General features: G+C 37.5%; 1 protein-coding gene across 1 annotated transcript; it reads right to left on the bottom strand.

Annotated features, from left to right (window-relative positions):
- Positions 1-222: 222 nt before the first annotated feature.
- LOC111790079 (Cleavage and polyadenylation specificity factor (CPSF) A subunit protein) lies at positions 223-19,085 on the bottom strand. Its single transcript, XM_023670878.2, has 15 exons — positions 18,688-19,085; positions 17,657-17,791; positions 17,331-17,410; positions 17,101-17,184; positions 16,351-16,438; positions 16,103-16,263; positions 13,988-15,959; positions 13,464-13,774; positions 10,998-11,313; positions 10,713-10,868; positions 8,945-9,086; positions 3,409-3,485; positions 2,854-2,993; positions 1,555-1,663; positions 223-714 (listed from the first exon to the last, which is right to left on the bottom strand). The coding sequence occupies exons 1-15, from the start codon at positions 18,853-18,855 to the stop codon at positions 526-528; spliced, it is 4,128 nt and encodes a 1,375-aa protein (XP_023526646.2). The 5' UTR covers positions 18,856-19,085; the 3' UTR covers positions 223-525.
- Between the last annotated feature and the right edge of the window lie 716 nt (positions 19,086-19,801).

Here is a 19,801-nt window from a genome sequence, read left to right as displayed (position 1 = left end):
AAAATAAATAAATAAAATAAATAAAAGCATTACATATAAAAATGAGTCTAATGCAGGTAACGAAGAAAAATGAGTCCATTAAAACCCTGAAACGAGGCAACTAAAGTAGCCCATCGCTTAGCTAATGTACAGAGATTTTGCTTTACTAGCCACCCTTTTTCTCTCTATTTATCTCCACTTTCAGTTGATAAAACTATATATTTGTAGATAATACAGTAAAAATTATATAATAGGCAGCATCAATAGGGAAGAAAAAAAACACATTTATTCACCTGTACAGCTACCTCTCTGCTCTTTAGAGGGTAAGAAATGCAACTTTGAGGAGTTGCCAGCGTTTTAAGATATAACAACAGTTACACTGAGCAGTCTGTAAAATAACATCGTAGTTGTGTGTGTTGCCACCCCCTCAATTGTATAGTACAGAATAGTGTGGGGAGGCACGGAAGGCATAGACCCATATAAGCTTTTGCGATCATGTATTCCAATTCCGAAGCTTTGTGGCATGGAAAGTCAAATGAGTTATAACTAATTGAGGGCATAATGAATTCTTTCAAGGAGTTGCACGACCTGATTGATGGGGATGGATACGGGCTTCGACTTTGAGCTCGGCTTTGCTGAGCCAACAGATGACGATAATACCGATTCCTGTTGCATGCTTGTAAGTTCCAAGAACTGAGTCAGTATGTCACCATCGAGTATTTTCGGTACTCCAATCTGAAAAATCAAAACAAACAACCCCAGAAGCAAGCAATTTCATTAGAAGAAGAGGGGGAAAAGCTATAAGATAGCTAAGGCATAAGATTTAAGTTTTAACCACATTTAATAGGAACAGGAGTCTAAGACAACAGAAACACATAAAACCCGATGAATATTGTATGATCTTGTGCATCAATTTTTGTCGAGCCAATTACAGAACTACTCAGTACTAGCCAAAAGATGTGCTCTCTCTCACCATAACAACATACAGGATAACCAACTCATTCCCAAAACAATCTTCTTAACTAACATGGGTAGACAGACAGGCGGGGTACTACAAATCCCTCCTCCTAACATGTCTACACCTCAGTCTCTTTAACTCGCATATAGTTTTCCACAACCTTTCATATACAAGATTACCAACTCGTTCCCAAAACAACAATTGAATCTAAATTGGGCCATAGGTAGGGCCCCACAAATTCCTCGTGATATGCCTACATCTCATAGCCTCTTATACTATTACTTAAAGAAGGACCAAAATTCTAAACAATAAATCAATGGATATTAATCACAAAGAGTTTTTTCTTATAAATAGTGGGTCAAACAGATTTTCCCCTTCACATAAAATAAATGAAACTAACAAAGAGTTTTTTCTTATAAGAGACAAATGTATATTAATCACAAAGAGTTCAAATATATTTGGTTTCCAACACAGATATCATCACAATCTTGACAGAAAGCTTTAAAAACGCAAGTAACGGACCCAAACACGTGACTGGAATACTAGACTATTAAGTCTCATTGATAATAGCATGGCACTACGGAAAAAATAAAATAAACAAAACATCCATCTCTTACCGGATTTTCACGACTACGATACTCATTATGATCATTCCCCAGAATTGGGCAAGTTAGTGGATGAACTGCAAGTTTAGCTTGGACAGCTTCCAAAAGTTCATACTCATCCCTGAAAAACCAGAATGAATAGGCATTCATTGAGATACACCCACATAATATTGATGGAAGGACCAAAACCCACATAATCTTCATTGAAGTTGATGATAAATGTTAGATGAAAGCATGAAAAAAAGACGCACCGGAAGAACCTTGTGACCCATCACAAGGAGCACGATATAAAATATTATCAGCTATGATATGTTTACTAAGCAAGAAAGAAAATGGAGAACAAAACAGAGGAACACCCATCCCCCCGAAAAAATTCATAAATAAATAAATAAAAGAAAAAAAGAAGAAGATTAATGGGTAGAAACTAGAATGAGTTCCCTACCAAAGATGTAGTATCCTACCACCATTATTCAAGTGATCCTACTGGGTCAAACATCTTTTGCTTGAATGTACTCCGTCTTTTGTCCTCCACTCAATTATTTCCCAAAATATTTAGAAGGCTTACCTAATTGGCTTATCACCCAACCAATCCAATCCAGATACATCTCCCTCTAGAGTAAATAATTTCTCAAGCTTGATTGTGCGAATGTGGTGTATTACTTGATTTCATGCTCAAAACCTCATTTCTATGGATCTCCCCAGTTGAAACCTTGTTTTATAAATCAAATGTTAAGGCAGAGGTAACAAACTAAAATTTTGAGTAATTCTTCTAAAAAATGCTGCCAATCACAACCTAAATAGTGACCATTTGGTAGAGAAAATATGCATTTCTTCAAGTTAATCTACAACTCGTTATTTCAGATACAAGAAACCGTTAGGTAAATATTATAAATCGATGTCTCGAAATAAGCAGCCCACAAAGTTTGAACGCCATGAGCAGAATACAAAAGAGGATCCCCAAATCAGAATCTGCCTTCCCCCACCCCACCCCAAGCAGCCACCGCCACCATAACTTCCTCCTATCTATGTACACATTCAGCTTACACTATATCTTGTGTGTGTACCACCCCAAACATTCCCTTCTAACCATCTTTCCGCCCCAAAGCTACCATAATTGTCTAACAGTACGTAAGGTAAAATTGAGATAGCTGACGGCGTTGAAAGATGGAACAAAAACGTCCCCTTTTTTTTAAAGAGAAATTGACATTCGATAGATAAAAGTAATGCAGTGAAACCTATGCAAGTCTGCACTTTCATTCAAGGAGGGTGAATGGAACATGAAAGCATCAACGGTATGATCAGAACATGTACCTCGATAGAGGAGTGAAGATTACAATGCTCCCTAATAATGTACTGGCAATGATAGTGTTGTGTGATGAATCAAAGTCAGAGCCAGGGACAGTACAACCTCTCAACAAATCATCAGCTGGAAGTTTGTATGAAAATGAACCCTACAAGTAAGAATGCAAAGGAGAAAAAATGATTGAGGGCAGCTGCTATAAACTGAACGATGGATATCACCAAGGACAAAGTAATTTTCCAGGCATGTCATGTAAAGCAAGTTTCTTCCACGTGAAATCATGATAACAATCCCCCCGCACTGAACTTAAAATGTTAGTATCTCATCATAGATGACAATTGGAAAACTTAGAAATCTTGAAATTTTTTAGTTTTTCCTGCTTTCAATTGAATTATGAATTAAATGCAAGATAATCCTATAAAAATAAAGTTTCACTAAGATCCACATCCACTTGCTTTTGACCTTTTTTATAAAAGTATTATGCAATAACGAAATATTCTGAAACCTATACAAATAGAATATCACTAGAATTTTCATGTAATATCTCGCATAGGGCAACAACATACTTTCCTCAAGGTCATGGCAATTTCACCCATGTAATACGCACAGTTCAGCGTTAAGTTGCATTCTGGGCTTGCATTATCTGGCAATAGAAAATAAAAAGTAAACACCATTTTCAATTTAGCCACAATGCAAAAATTCAAGAGAGATAAAAAGCACGCACCATTTTCTATTTAGCCACAAGGAATATATGCAAGTGAAGTTCGGGTAAAACAGAAATTGGTAAAGGAAATTTATTATTCTGCGTATGAATCAATTGGCCAATGTGCAGATGACGTAAAGTCTTTGAGTTAACAAGGCTAAAATGGTAACTACCAATTAACTTTAAACTCCTACAGAATAGTGTTGCAATCATGTTAACCAGCTATAGTGGGTAATACTCGGCAGTAATTAAAAAAAAGAAATTATATACTACATGAAATCCATTCCTCGTCCATGTTGGCTCTCACCAAGAATCTGACGATGAATTTGCATCTAGCCCTCTACCCCTCTCCACAGCCCCACCATCTCCCACCGTGGGTATGGCCAACCTCTCTCTCCCGTCCCTAGAGATTATTCATGCGGATTCAGAGCTTGACACTCTTTTTCAGGAAAAACAGAATGAAACAAAAGTAGAAGAGGTCACCCCAGTACCGGTGACACTCACACCAACAATGGCCATCCAAATCTTGGCACCATGGCTAAAAGAACACCACATGTGCATCATGGCTATCCCATCTGGAAAAAGAAGCCCACTACAACCAAGAAACAGAGTAGACTAACTAGAGAGATTGTTGGCCTCCTTTCAAACATCAATTATGAGAAATCGAGCAAGTAACAACTGGGTGGTCAACACCCCTTATGATTATTATCTCTTGGAATGTTGAAGGTTTGGGAGATTAGCAAAAGAGAGCCCTTATCAAGACCTTCCTCCTCATATCAAACCCACTATGGTTATTCTTCGAGAAACAAAAATGAATTATGTTGATCGCTCAATAGTTAAATCCCTTTGGAGTGCTAGACATATTGATTGGTCAGCCCTGCATGCCTCAAGAACATCGGGGGATCTTAATTATGTGGAATGACCCAACTCTGTTCATTTTCAAAGCCACCAAAGGCCTATACACCTTAATACACACATATTACATTACCGTTTTTGGATAACAGGAATCTATGGCCCTTGCAGATTTCAAGAAAGACCTCACTTCTAGTAGGAATTACAAGACCTATCTGCGTAGAATTGGCTTTTCGTTGGTGACTTCAATATCTCTCGATGGGCACATGAAAAATCTAGTGGAAAAGACACCAGACAAAAATGTAAAAAACCATGGCTAGAGAAGGGTGACATAAACTCATTTTTCCATCATATCATGGTCACAAAGAAACAAAAAAGTACCATCATGAAAATTCTATCAACAAGGCAAAAGCTTAGCAGATGAAGATGAAATTGTCTCCGAATTTGTCCTTTTTCAAGTTTTTATATACAAAGGACAATGCCCTCCGAATTTCCCCATGATCTTGAATGGAGCCTTATTGATCAACAACAAGTTGCCTCCCTCGAGGTTGCTTTCACCAAAGAAGAGTGGGGAAGGCGATTTAGCACCTGGGCTCCGACAAAACTCCAAGACTAGATGGTTTTATCTCAGAATGTTTTTTTAAATGTTGGACCTTTCTGAGAGCCAACATCACGAGTGGAGTTATCAATGACAACCTAAAAGAAATACATTTTTGAACTCAAAGAAACTGGATGCTCGCATTGTTGCAAATTTTCACCCTATAAACCTTACAACCGGACTATATAAAATCATAGCAAGGGTGTTATCAGAACGTCTTAAAAAGGTTCTCCCCATCACAATTATTGGGCAACAAACAACTTTTGTAGAGAGCCGACAAATCCTTGATGCATCCCTCGAGGCAAATGAACTCATAGATGAATGGAAACGAAAGAAACAAAAAGATGTAGTCATCAAACTTGACTTGAAAAAGGCATTCGATAAGGTCGATTGGACTTTCCTTGACAACATTCATGTGGTTGGCTTTGGGCTCAAAATGGGAGAGGTGGACAAAAGGATGTATCTCATCCACAACATTCTCCATCATCATCAATAGAAGACTGAGAAAAGATTTATGCCACATGGGATCTTAGACAAGGGGATCCACTATCCCCTTTTCTTTTCATAATGGTAATGGATTGTCTTAGTCGCCTACTGACAAAAGCAGAATACGATGGGCAGATAAAAGGCTTTTAGGTTGGCAACGAAGGCTTAAGCATCAACCACCTCAATTCGCGGATGATACAATCCTCTTTTCGATTTGGAAGATGCATGTCCCATAAGAATACGGTTGTAAAAAGGGTGATGGACCAAATGCATATCTAAGATCACACCTAAAAGGAAACCACAAATCTTTTTCCCTCTGGAAGACTATTATTGAAAAAATAGAAAGAAGATTGTCAACATGGTCATCCTGCTATACTTCAAAAGGAGGAAGGTTCACCTTAATACAAGCCACACTATCCAACCTACCCACTTACTACATGTCTCTATTCGAAATGCCACAAAAAAGTGGCTTCGGACATAGAAAGATTATTCAGGAACTAAATGTGGAACGATGGCCCACACCTTGTTCGATGGAATATTATAAACCTACCTGCAGAAAAGAGAGGACTCAAGTCTTTTCTCGATAAAAAAGAACAAAGCTCTCCTCGCAAATGGGTATGGAGATATCATCACGAAGAAAACGCAGGAGAAAACTTATAAAGGATAAATATACTCCTACATCATGCAAAAATTCACCCCCTCCATCTTCTGTAAAGGGGCCATGGAAGTACATAGAGAAACATCAAAACCTCAAACCTCATCACCGACCGAATTTACCAAAGGGTGGGTGATGGAGGACTCATGGATTGAAGACACCACGCTAGCCCTACGGTATCCAATTTTGTACATAACCTCTCATAGCAAAAAAGTCACGGTCAAAGAAACATGGAATGTTGTCAACAAATTTTGGGACCTGAAGCTGGGTAGAAACCTAAAGCATAATGAAGCAATAGAATGGGCCGAATTAAGCCTTGACCTTGCCCCAATGGTATTGTCAAATGAAGCAGACTCATTGACTTGGCTCCCCAGCACTGACGAGGTGTTCTCTACAAAATTCTTGATGATGGACATAGGAGAAAAAATAGACACAATAAACCTCACACTAGCAATGACAATTTGGAAAGGACATCACCCTGAAAAGATGAAGTTCTTTCTTTGGAAAATAGCGCATAAAGCCATTAGCACAAGTGAAAATCTTCAACAAAAAAAAAAAAAAAAAAAAAAAAAGTCTTATATGACCCTATTTCGTAATTGGTATCCTTTATGCAAGAAAGAAAACGAATCACAAAGCCACTTATTTATACAATGCACATACGCTTAGAAGATGACGATTCTGAACATATTCGGATGGCATCTCACATTTCCTAGGGAGGTAAAGGATCTATTAGATGTGACCTTAACATACCACCCCTTCAAGAATGTAAAAGTCCTACTATGGAGAAACCTCATCATGGTTTTTTTTTTTTTGGAATCGGTGGAAAGAAAGAAATCAAAAAATATTCGCGAAAATGAGACTTATACAAAACTCTTTGACTATGTTGTTTACCAAGCTATATCTTGGTATAAACTTCCTAATATTTTTACTTCCTATAACTATACCTTATTCATATACCTTATTCATGGTTTATTGGGAAGGTCTTTTGTAAACATCATTGATATTGCCTCCCTTTTGTAAAATTCAATCATCAATGAAATTGTCTCTTATAAAAAAAAAAAGTATCCACCTTTAAAGAAAAGAAAACCCAATTGAAGTCTTGCTAGTTAAGATAAACTTGCCCAGAGGGTAACAATAGCCACTCCGAGGATGATGCAATGTTCAATCTATCTCGAAGCTCAATCTTATAGGAAAAGGGGGAAACAGATCAGCCTCCTCCCTAATAAGTACTTTTTCTTGGCTAATGATAGCACTTGATGATTCGTCATCTTGAGACCCTTCTTTTCTTTTCTTTCTTTTCTTTCCCTTTTTTCTTTTTGAAGGGAAACATGCATGAAGTTACTTCTTGAGAACGAAAAGGTGAAATGCGTTTGTGATGGATATTCAATTGAGGAAACTAATTTGAGGAATGGTCATTTGAAAACAATCGTGATGCTGGTTTATGCTTTGACTACTGCACTAGCTCAAATAAAAATGAGACTCCTTGGAACTCAAGAACACATTTGTACAACCTAAAGAAAAGATCCTTGATTGAATTCAAAATAGATCCAAAATGTATTACAATACAAAAGATGAAGAACTCACAAGATAAGCCAAGTCATTGAGGTACTTCGACCTCCCCCCGCTTGAGATGCCACTTTGACTAACCAAATGTATAACCCCCCGCCTTCATCCGTAGTACCAAAATGTATTGCATCAGAAAAGATAAAAGAACTTACGGGATAAACCACGACATTTTGAGATACTTGGACCCTTCCCTCTTGAGATACCACTAAAAGACCAAATGCCTAACCCTCTCCTTCCTCACTCCCTCTACTTATAACAAATCACCCAAAAACTCTAGCAGAATTTCATCCATCAATCTTGTTCAAGGTCCTGTAAAAAGAGTGTCCTTCACCACCAAGTTTTTCCAACGACGTTGATCTTTCCTTTTATACTTTATTTGGAAACTCTTTCAAGTGAACCTTTGAAAACCAAAGATATTTCATACATGGATAGATGTTGCCCAACATGCATACTGCAGAAGTGCTTGCCTTCATCCCCTTCCATATAAAATACTTCTTGTTGACACTCTTCCTTCATTTACTGGTCATCCCTTTCTGTTGCTGACGATTTCTGAATCCATTCTCGTCAATTTCGCACTATTCCGTCGTCGTTCATTCGCGGGAGATTTACACAACAAACCACGATACTCATACCCTCCTAAACCTCAAAATCACCTTTAAGGTCAAAGACCCTCGCGATGTAAAAACACTATGTTTTCTTCTTAAAATTGAGATCCCACATCAGTTGGGGAGGAGAACGAAAAATTCATTACAAGGGTGTGGAAACCTCTCCCTAGTAAACGCGTTTTAAAAATCTTTTAGGGAAGCCTGAAAGGGAAAGCCTAAAGAGGACAATATTTATCAGCGGTGGGTGGGCTTGGGTTGTTACATCATCATTCCATTCATGTTTTGTAGTGTTGGAAATTTTGGGCTGTTCTAATTGCAGGCACACATCCGAGCAATGCCCATTTGGTCAAAAAATATTATTTCGCATTTGCATGCCCCATATTCCTAGTTAAGATTTTGTTTTCACTGCCAAGTCTGCTGAAGAATTAGTAAAATAATCATGTTAAACGCCTGTGGTGAGCTAGAAAGGAGGAAATTACATCAAGTTCTTTCACATCAAAGGAAAAGACTGAACTCTCCAAGACAACATTTAAGCATCCATACAGTAAAAACTACAGTCAACTTTCCAGACCTTTAAGCACTGTCATACGGAAAAACAGTCATATTGCCAAAATCTTGAAGCAAAGTTAACATTTACCTTCTAAACGATCAGAACATGATAAGATAGCAATGCTTCCCTTGCGATCTGAAACAACAGCAGTGTCAACGTCCAAAAGAGTACAATCAGCAACTAGCCTCTGTGAAGGATCAGAATAAATTTGCTCCAGCTTTTTAGCATCCTACAATCCAATAAGTAAAGGTAATGATGCACCAGTGCAGCTCAATCTACGACAATTCCCCATCAAACATTAAAGAAAATTTTCTAACTAAATATTTAGCATCATAAAATGGCTACTCCCTTCCTACCCAGTTATCTTTAGGAGCTGATCGAGAAATTCTACGTATGAGTTTTAAGTGGGTATAACCAGATTTTTCAGTTCAATAGTTCAGGAGGACTTGGGTTGGTCGGAGAAGTCAACTAATTCCAGCAAAGAGAAGGGAAGTCGATGGAAAAAAAATGGGGAGGGCTGATGGGATTTTTGGTGCAATGCATTTTAGGTTTCTGGGTTATTTAGCCTCAATATTCGGGGTGGGTGAGCAGTCCCGTACTTGGTTGCCTGTGAGGGTTCAAATTGAAACTTGGGCGGATTAAGATTAGTTGTTGAATTAAGAAGGCAGAGGGAAAATAGGGGAGAAGAAGGTAAAAAAATAACGTCCTACTTTTTTTTCCTGTCCTTGATTTTTTTAATTTGATATGGGTAAAATTATTGATCAACCACACCCCTTCGACAAGTGTGTTTTAGGGGAATATCCGGAGTACTAGTAGGAAAAAATGTTAGAAATATTATTGGGGCACTAAGGTATACTTTCTTTTTAAACAAAAGCATACTCATCATTAAAGCATGTTAGAGAAGTAGCTTTTTATTTTGATATACATTGGTGCCTAAACTAGCATATATGCACCTTGACTAATCTCATAAGACAAACATTTGACTATATAATATTTCATTGTCAGAAAAATCAAATGATTTAAATAACTTAGGTAGGTGGTCGGCCACCATGAGATTGAACTTGTTTTCCAGTACCTTAACCTTTTTCACCTTTCTCACTTGCCTCAATGATCACTATGCCAGGTTTGTTCGTAAGAGTAGTTACAAATAAATAAAAAAACGTAGGAGGGTTAAAGGCAAGAAAAGTTTGGGAAACGATTTGTGGGAGAATCCACACCAGTCAAAGAGCTTGGCATCCTGTAATTTTCTTTTCTATCAACAGCAATTTCTACTTTATCTGGCTCCTATCACTTGTGACGATTATGGTTTACTAAGTAACAGATTTAGTAGTATGATTGGATTTTTCTTTTTTTAATGAGAAAACTTGACTTTAATTGAGAGGAAAATGAAAGAAATATATGGGCAAAAACCAAGCCATCCTACAAGAAAGGGCCCAAGTCAAGAGAAATAAGACCTGGTGAATAACTTTTTTAGAAAGAAACAAGAAACCGAAGCCTAAGAGAAACAAAGAAGCTAACAAAGGATCAAACGACTGGAATTCTTTAAGACGAATCTTGTTGTAGAATATTTGCTAAAGCCAGTTTATCATTTTTTGAGAAAATACTAAAAAGGACATCAAATCTGATAATATTTAGCATGATTTACAATAAATCACGATAGAAATAGCATGTACCGAACCAACCAGTGGCTTTTGAAGGCTTTTTGCCACTCTTGTTTCGTTCTAATAATCAAAGGTTTTTTTTTCTCATTTTGAAGAAAAATGGTACGATAAAACCTGGGAAATTTCAAGAAGACAAAGCTTTCTAAAATAAAATAAAAGGAGAGAATGAAAAAGAAACTACCATTACTAGTTACCTCTTGATAAGAGAAGAAAAGAATACCATCACGACAATCACCGACAGCAATTCTAGTAACATGAGCCGTCAAAGATGTTATCATAAAACGTGTCCTCCCAACTGCAAGCCTTTTCACTCTTTGGAAACTATCGCTTGGGAAACCACATACATAAAACTGAAAATGGTAGATAGGATGAAGAATGAACAATCATATGATGTACATAAAGAGAAATTTAAATCTCAATGACGTAAATGAAGAATCTACAAGAAGCCAAAAACAGGTAGTATAAAGACTTCAACTTACAGCATTACCAGCAGACGCCAAGAAATAACGATCAAGATAAGGGCAGATAGCAAGAACCATTCCAGGCAAGGTAGTTGAATAAACTACTCGTAATTGCCATGCTTCTGTTTCCTCAAGTTTTATACCATCAGAGCTTGCATCATCTGGACTGCTACAAAGACTACTGCTTGATAACTGTTCCGTAGCATATCCAACAATTTCACGAAATGGTGAGGTTTGTAGAGATGATAATCCTGCCTTTGAACAAAAAGTCATTGAACCGGTATCTGAGTTTTGCACATGTTCAAGGCAGAGGACAATCATCCGACCCTTGGTACTGTTAAAGAATATACTCAGTTAAATGAATGAAAATAGAGACTTGAAAAAATCTTGAATAAAAAAGAAAGATAATACTGAAATTTATGAGCTCGACCATCATAGTAGAAAATGTTCATTAAGGTGCGAGAAGGTAAAGAAAAAGGAGGATGGATCAACTTTCTTAAGCTTATCTCCAATAATCCGGAGGAGGAGAGAAGATTCTTATCCTTTTCAAAGGTGTGCTCAATATTCAAGAAGCAGCTCTGATTCATCAAACTTCATAATCTGTGGTCCTCAAAGATTCTTAGCCTTCTACTCCACCCAATCTTAAAAGATGAATTACACTCAAATATGGGATCATTGTGCAAGGAAAAAGGAAATCTTTTGCATCTGAAGAATGATTCGACTAAATTCTACTCAAGGTGCACAAGATATGTTTTTTTCAACATGCATAAGACCTCCGGTTCCATCATAGACTGACATGAATTATTATGCGCCATTTAAGTACCAAAATCGCCAGAAAACTCCCTTTTCAGTCTAATCGACTCCTCTCATCCTCCAAAAAAAAAACCACTAGAAAAGGGCCAAGCCCACACTAAGACCACAAAGATGCTACAAAAATAAACAATAATAATATTAGATCTTTGGCCAACGTTTGGAATTTCTTTGGCACCAACACTTTGGTGTCGCCATATGATAGAGTACGCTCTTTATCAAGAGAGAGGAACAGAGGATGTCTGATATAGCAAGAAAATTTCTTATGGAGCATTCTGCCGAAAAGAAATGGAGTTTTGGGGACAATGAACTATCTTCCATAGGCATTTGGGAGTCTACCAAATTCAACACCTTCATTTTTTTTTTTTTTTTTTTTTTTTTACAATGAACTTTTACTTTTATTCCTAGGTACAACCTGCCTTTTTTGTACCAAATTGTATTCTCTTTTCCAGTTTAAATTTTTGTCGTACTTTTGGGAGTCGGCCAAATTCAACAACTTCATTTGAGAATGAGATTGAACATGTTCTCCAAAAGCCCCTTAAACCTTTTTTCTCCTTTTGTTACTCTTCCTTCCACCGCCTAGCCCATCCACCTCCTTCTCCTCCACCGCCAGCCACAGCCACCACCATCTAGCCTCTCCTATTTCTATGGAGGTGATGAATTGTTGTATCCATAACATTTATTTTTGCATCTGGTATGAAAATGACATGGGCATTGTTGAAGACATGGAAAACAAGTTGAAGGCTCCTCTCTTTCTCTCTCATCTGATTTGAATTGAAAGTTCTCCAATTGAACTGTTTTAAAATCCCGTCCACTCATTATATGTAAGCAAGTCACCCCAAGGATGGAAACTAGTAGTTTGGCCACCTCCTGAAGGTAGACAGAAATTATAAGTACCCGTTGGTGTTGATAAGAAAGTGTCTATATTTCGTGGTTTCATTTCTTTTTTCATATATTTTTTTTTAATATTTGTGCTCATGCATGCTGTTTTAGTTTTTTTTTTTTTTTTTTTTGGGGGTATCTTAATGTTATATCTAACTGATATCTGTTTCAGGTTGGCAGCCCTTGTGTTTCTTGATCACCAATGGTTTAGAAACTGTACTGTTTTAGTTCTTTTTTGTTTTTCAGCCTATAAAAGCGGGGATTCCCATGTAAAAGTAGAAAGAAATCCCTACGTGGACCATTCTCCAGTGGGGAATCTCTGCCCCCATCCCCGCTCCAAATGACAAGGACGGAGCCAAGGATAGGGATTGAGTGTCCCACAAGGAGGGGATCCCCAATCCCCACCCCCACCCTATTGTCAACCGTAGTTCAACCGAGACCATAGATGTGAAATATCATGATCTAATAATAGAGTATGTCTATACGAACACATCCCCTAGTAGAAAGACATCTTTAACGGTTAGGAATTGAAATTTTTTTATTCACCTTACTTATGTAGATTTTGAATAGTTACATTGATTTTTTGTCCAAAAAACATAATAAATGATATAATGACATACAAAACTTATATGCACGTGCATCACAGTTTCTAAAAGTACTTTTATAAAACACATTGCACGTTGAAATTAAATCTAAAAGCTTAGTTTGCAAGAATCTTTATCGACTAGAATAAAAAATTAAGGACATTCCAATTTGTGACAAAATGTACAAAAAGTGAGAGAAGCACAAAACCTTTCAGCTTCACCACTGGGCATTATGGCAGGACCAGAAGACAAGCTTGTTCCAACTATAAGCACTTGTTCGTTTCCATTCCTCACTAACTCCATGGATTTTCCTGTCTCTCCCATTTCAAGCTTGAAAGATGATAAAATTGACCCACTAAGAGGATCAACACAACATATGTCAGATGAACATGTATCATTAATCAATTGAGTCCTCATCACAAGTAATAATTTGCTCTCACTGTGATATAGAACCTTCCTTGGGGTGCCCCCAAGGTGGAATTTCTGCACATTAAGTCTCTTGCTATGTACCATCTCTACCTAGAATATTGCAAGCAGTTATTAGATGGGGAATAATAGGCTATTGTCATCAATGTACTCAATTCATACCCAACAAAGATCCATGATGAGAACAATAAACTGATTCATCGTACGAGTAAAACATATAGCAGCATACGTTTACAGTTAATCAAAAGATACATGTATATGTAGAAGATAAATGTGTATATGTAAAAGATTCATAAGGCTCCTCACCAAATGTAGACTGCTTTCCGCAACAAATAATAGTCCATTTGGGCATTCAGCAGAACACACAGGAGTTACATGTGTAGACGGTTGAAATGATATGGAAGTATATGAAAGACCGTGTCTTGCACTATGCAATAACCACGGCCTATCACTTAAAACAATTATATCAGAATCCAGCCAATCAGTCAACGGAACCAGAAAAACAGGAGTGATCCCTATACGCCGAATAGCAATCAATTGAAGACTAGAAGGAATTTCATCCTCGTGCTTCTCCAAAATAGTAGTGTTACGCAATTCCTTGTTAAAAGAATCAGGACTAGTTAATAAAAAGGGAATAACAGGACTCTGCATGGGCATATCAGATGAGTTCATCATAGTACTATGAGGCCACTCAAAACGAAGCAGCATTCCATTCCTGAGACCCGTAAGAATATAAAACCTGTCAACTAAAACAAGTCTCACGTCTTGAGGAATGCACCCACTAACAGCATTCCCTAAAATATTCATCAATGAAATAGTTCCCGAAGCCAGGACCCTTAGGCCTATAGAGGGAACGAAAGACAAAATTTCCACTGAAGGCCTATGGGTGCCTATTACAATAATATAATCACTACTCACCCCATTTAGAAGGGTGGACATAATGCTATTTTCAACTGAGTTCATAAAAAAATTTGATTCTTTTTGGGTAAAATGTTTTTCAGGAATTGAAATGCATGACAATTCATTCTGCAATCTCAAATATTGCTTTTCATATATTTCATAGTCATATCCTGAAACCTTTCGAACTCCAAGGATAAATAAGAAGCATGGGTTAGAAGTGGAAACAACAATCACATTATGTCCAACTGCTCCCAAGCTTATACCAATATTATCTGGAAACCAAGATGCACGAGCTGGAGAAGATAATTCAATGCCTTCAGAATGGGCGACCTTGGTGGGTAAACATAACCTCACTGCATTTTGATATATTTGAACCAATAAACCATCATCCAAAAGACCACAAGCCAAAGTACAGATGTCAGACTGGAAACCAACTGAATCAGTGACATCAATAAAACTCAAGCCAACTGATAGAACTCTGGTCTCTTCAACAAATGATAGTACCAAATATGAATGATAAGCATCGCTTAGTTTCATTTTAATAGTCCATATACCCGTTATACCTTGATAAATCGGAGCTGTCCTCAACAGACTTTCTACGCTGATCCCATTTCGAATAATTCTTAAAGACCCCTCAGGTGCCATTCCACAGCATGCAAACATTTGGTCTTGTTTCTCATCATGCTTGTCAACAACTGACATATCCAAAATTGGGGCAACGTTCTGGATGAGATTTGCATATATCAGCCTTCCATTTTCTAATTTCAAGACCATTCCATCCCCCATTTCCACTAGTGCAGCCAAATATCCGCCTTCAACCCACAAAAGTGCCTTGTATGGTAGACCCTTATAAAGACAAGCAGACTGATTCACTTTCAGGCCATCGGAATCCAAATTCATTTCTATCATGAACAGTTCCCCTGTATCCATGCCAAAAATCATCCTACGGTTTCTATTATTGCCCGGTTCCCAACTCCAAGAGCACACAAGATTCTGGTTTGTATTCAGACTGCCATCATCGCTGTCAATGCACATGGGATCATAATCCCTTAGTTCCAGCAGAGCACATGCAGCAACATTAAATAGTCCTTCATCATCTGCATCTTGTACTCTATATGACTCTTCAATAAAATTTTGTTCCACATTGGGTGGAAAGTGTAAGCCTATTCTATAGACACAACAGGGGCTGTAAGCGTCTCTAAGATCCATCAAGAGAGCATCACCAACCCTAAATAGAAGTGCAAATCCATAAGATTGAGGAACTTCAACAACCTCGTATGCCAGAGGTCCATCTTCTAAAAACTGAGAGAGAACATGTATAGTTTGTTCTCTGATATTCCATCCCAATAAAAGCAGTTCATTCAAAATTGCTCCTTTCCTGCAGTATAAAGTCTTCAGCACATAATAAACCTATTTCCAACTTCGATTAACTACTGAACATATAAATTTACATTCAAATGCTAAGTAATAAACAGAAACTTTGGCATTCCATCTCCTAAAAGCATGGCATCTGTACCCTACCTATTAAGAAGAACCGCTAGTACAGCATTGTTGTCCTGTGTAAGGTGGCCATGGCCTTTTGAAATAAAGCACATACTCCATATGGCACCACATATACTGGCTTTCTGCATGCTTCGAGGAGCCACTGAATCTCCTTCACCATCAGGAGGATAAGTTATTCTCTGAAATCACAAAATAACATTATAAAGAATGTTAACATCAGTATGCATGAGAGTAAGAGTTATATGTTAGCAAAAAAGTGTTCCAACCTTATCAACAATATTACTGCCAGCAGAAACTGAAGTGGAGAATAAAGCCAATCGATTTTCATATGCACTAGCAGCAATAAAGCAGCCACTGGAAAAAAGAGGAGCATGGAGTAAGGAGTAGTTGAAAGAATGAACTAATATGGACAATTATAATTCTGCCGTTCCTTTAAAAAAAGAAAAGGTTGCATCTACATTTCCAAGACTATCACAATCGGGATGGAGAAACAGTAAAAAGACCATGTAGCATTTAAAAGCATGGTATAAAAACAAGGCAATGCTAGACATTATCACGCATGATGCAGCATGGAAATAATACATTGCTGCTTACTGCAACTTAAATAGTAATAGACCATGTATTACAGTTGCTTGGTATGGTAGCATTGCTAATATAAACCAACAAACAAAACTTCCCGATAAGGAAATGGCATTTTACAATAAATTGCAACCGATAAACAGCCACCTTCACAATGCTACCATACCAAGCAACTGCAGCAAAAGTTACAGAGAAGCCATGCGAGTAAAGGTTAAGATATTGAATATCTGTCAAATATAGAGATCAAACCCCCAAGTCCTCGACAGCAGAAGAATAAGAAGACAGCCAAAGTTGAGACAAGAACTTAACCAAAACCAATGAAAGAAAGGATGCAAGAATATGAAATCAGACGCAGAAAAGAAACTAACAACTTCAACTTAAACAAATGGCGTATGAGGAAAAGAACATTAAAGTTTCCATTCGCAAAAGCTACAAACCTGGAATCTGAGGCCAGCATTCTCCCTACCTGATTCCTTGAATTTCCAGGATTGGAAAGTTGAATGTGTGTCACAGGAAGAAACCTATACCAACAGGAAGGGGATTAAGATCGAACCTGGTTTCTGGAAACAAACTCACTGAAATTGCAGTAAATCCAAGAGTATACTTTTATAACAGAGTTAAAAAAAGTATACATAAAAATAATAATAATAATAAAATCAAAGGTAACCTGTGCATTTCGTTGCAAAATGTGAGAAATGAAAGCTTTCCAGAATCGGAAATTACAATAAGAAGATCCTTGCCCAGCATCTGAAAGAAATGGCACATGTTACTATGGTTGCCATACATAGAATATCTCCAATGAGACCAATGTCATGAATAGTATTATTTACCATGAGAAGGTTTTGACTTCAATAAGTCCATTATATTGAATATGTATCAATAATTCACCCTAAAGTACTCAAATATGGGAGTTCTTATTTTATCAGCTAAATAAGTGATCCGCCAGAACAGATCTTTGTAAATCTCTCAATTCCTACATCAATAAAACCTAACCTGTGTATACGATGGGCGAAACCTCTCATTCCATGGTAGGATGGCCATATCCTTGATAGTGCCAAATACAGGCTGCTCACATACAGATTGTACAACCCCATCTTCGCCTATTACCACCAACTCTATGGATGTCTCCTGCGTAAAGTTTCACCAAGATACTGCTGTTAGATTCATCCAAAGTTAAAGATATTTTTAGTAATCTCAATAATGATAATTAAATTGTCGTTAGAAGCTTGGGAGGAGAAACAACTCTTCTGTCTTCTCAAAGTGGCCAAAGTAGTTTCAACCCCAATAGTATGGTAGAATATGTAGATCAAACTACTTATTTTACAAGGCATGGTACTGAATATACAATATGAAAGGTTTTAATAAAAGAAGACGAGTCTTCAGAATTGAGATGATGATAAAAATGTCGCATATAATCCAGCAGGTCATGGACGCATCCATAGCACTCCCCAGTGCACGGTTGTTTCTTCCATTAAATAAACACGAACTCTGGTAAAAACACTCTGAAGAAAGATTAACCTCATGTGTACCGACCTCTTAACATACCGATGATTATAATAAGAAGCGTTGCCATACAGATTAACGATGAAATATACACTCTGAACTCCCTCCATTGCAGAGAACAGTTCGCAGGATGCCAAAGCTCCACATTTTTACTCCATTATAAAAATTCATGTCCTGTAAACGATAAAACTGCATCCTAACATTGAAATACACACGCCAACCAACCAACTGCTCTCTTGGACAGAGAAACGCCTCTGGTTTCTGAAGAAACGAACATCACTCGTCTTCCACTACTTGAATAAGAGGGGGAAAAAACACGACGTAAACGTATTCCAGAAACCAAGTAATTACGAGAGGAAACGAGCTTCAATCCAATTGAAGTACAGAACAGCTGATTGCTACGTCTAATCAATAGGTTCTGTGAGCCACTAAACCAATGCCTACCAATCAAGCATATCGAAACACTTCACGAAGGAGGAGTTCATAGAAAAAGAAAATAAATAAAATACACAACAACAAACCTTGCCAAAGACGACATCGAGAGAGCTCGGAGAGCGTATGTGACCATAAAGAACCTGAAGAACGACACTGCCTCTGAGAACGCACTTGGCCAAGTAATACGTGGAACTAGAAGTGGAAGACGAAGATCGCGATTTCGCAGACGAACATTCCTCCTCCGAAACCGCCATCAGCTAGCACATTGAAACTCGAACACTAGGGTTATTGTCGATTCAGAAACAGAGATAACAGAATCATCAAGAACAGAACAAATACGAGCTACCGCAACAAAGAAGAGTGTTGTTGAGAGAGAGAGAGAGAGACAGAGAGAGAGAGAGATTTGCAGAGATGTTTTGGGGAAGTGGAGAGAAAAGGAGAAGAGAATATGATTGTTCCATCTGGAAAATTATGGGAGGGGCGAGTGTCCACGGGCCCGCATCATTACAGCTCTGCCTCAAATCTTTTGTTTTTAGTGTTCATTTGATTTAATTGTTAAATTAAAAACGATCAGAGATAAGATTTTAATTGATAAAATAATATAATGACCATATGACGAAATTATATTGAATATATATTTTTTGTGTTGTAGAATTAAACCAAGCATCGATAATTGACCAAACAAATTATTCATTTAAAGGGTATCATTGTCTTTATCGTTATTGCTGCATCCCACAGCCTGGCGCAATGGTGCATTTCAAATAATGCATTGTGAGACACATTACACCGCCCAGAGAAGCAACTATGTTACCTTTTTCCTGTCATATAGTCACACTCGATCCTCAATAATACGGTTGTACAATTTATAATTCGGCTAATTAATTACAATCACATTAACAAAATATTTGAGTAATAACAATAGATGGTTCGTGAGTTCAACCGTATAAGATTATGAAATTTTTTAGATCAAACTCAATTGTTCCTTATCTCCATGAAAATGATTATGGGTTTATAAGCAAGAAATAGTATCTCTATTGGCATGAGGCCGCTTGAGGAAGCCCAAAACAAAGTCATGAGAGCTTACTCAAAGTGGACAATATCATATCATTGTGAAGATTTGTGATTCCTAACACACCCTAAACTTAGTCATGTCAATAGAATCCTCAAATGTCGAATAAAGTATTGTGAGCCTCGAAGGTA

This window comes from Cucurbita pepo, chromosome 3, assembly GCF_057944985.1.
Source record: "Cucurbita pepo subsp. pepo isolate OVF chromosome 3, ASM5794498v1, whole genome shotgun sequence".
NCBI lineage: Eukaryota > Viridiplantae > Streptophyta > Magnoliopsida > Cucurbitales > Cucurbitaceae > Cucurbita > Cucurbita pepo.
The sequence above is the reverse complement of the archived record's forward strand: the minus strand, read 5'-3'. Positions and strand labels throughout refer to the sequence as shown.

Bases quoted from the DNA above. Each gene is read 5' to 3' on its own strand.
- LOC111790079 (XM_023670878.2), bottom strand. From the start codon at position 18,855: ATGGCGGTTTCGGAGGAGGAATGTTCGTCTGCGAAATCGCGATCTTCG. The intron at 17,411-17,656 runs GTTAGGTTTTAT...CATTTCTTTCAG, and splicing joins TTCGCCCATCGTATACACAG to ATGCTGGGCAAGGATCTTCT. The intron at 1,664-2,853 runs GTACATGTTCTG...CTGGTTTTTCAG, and splicing joins ATCTTCACTCCTCTATCGAG to GGATGAGTATGAACTTTTGG.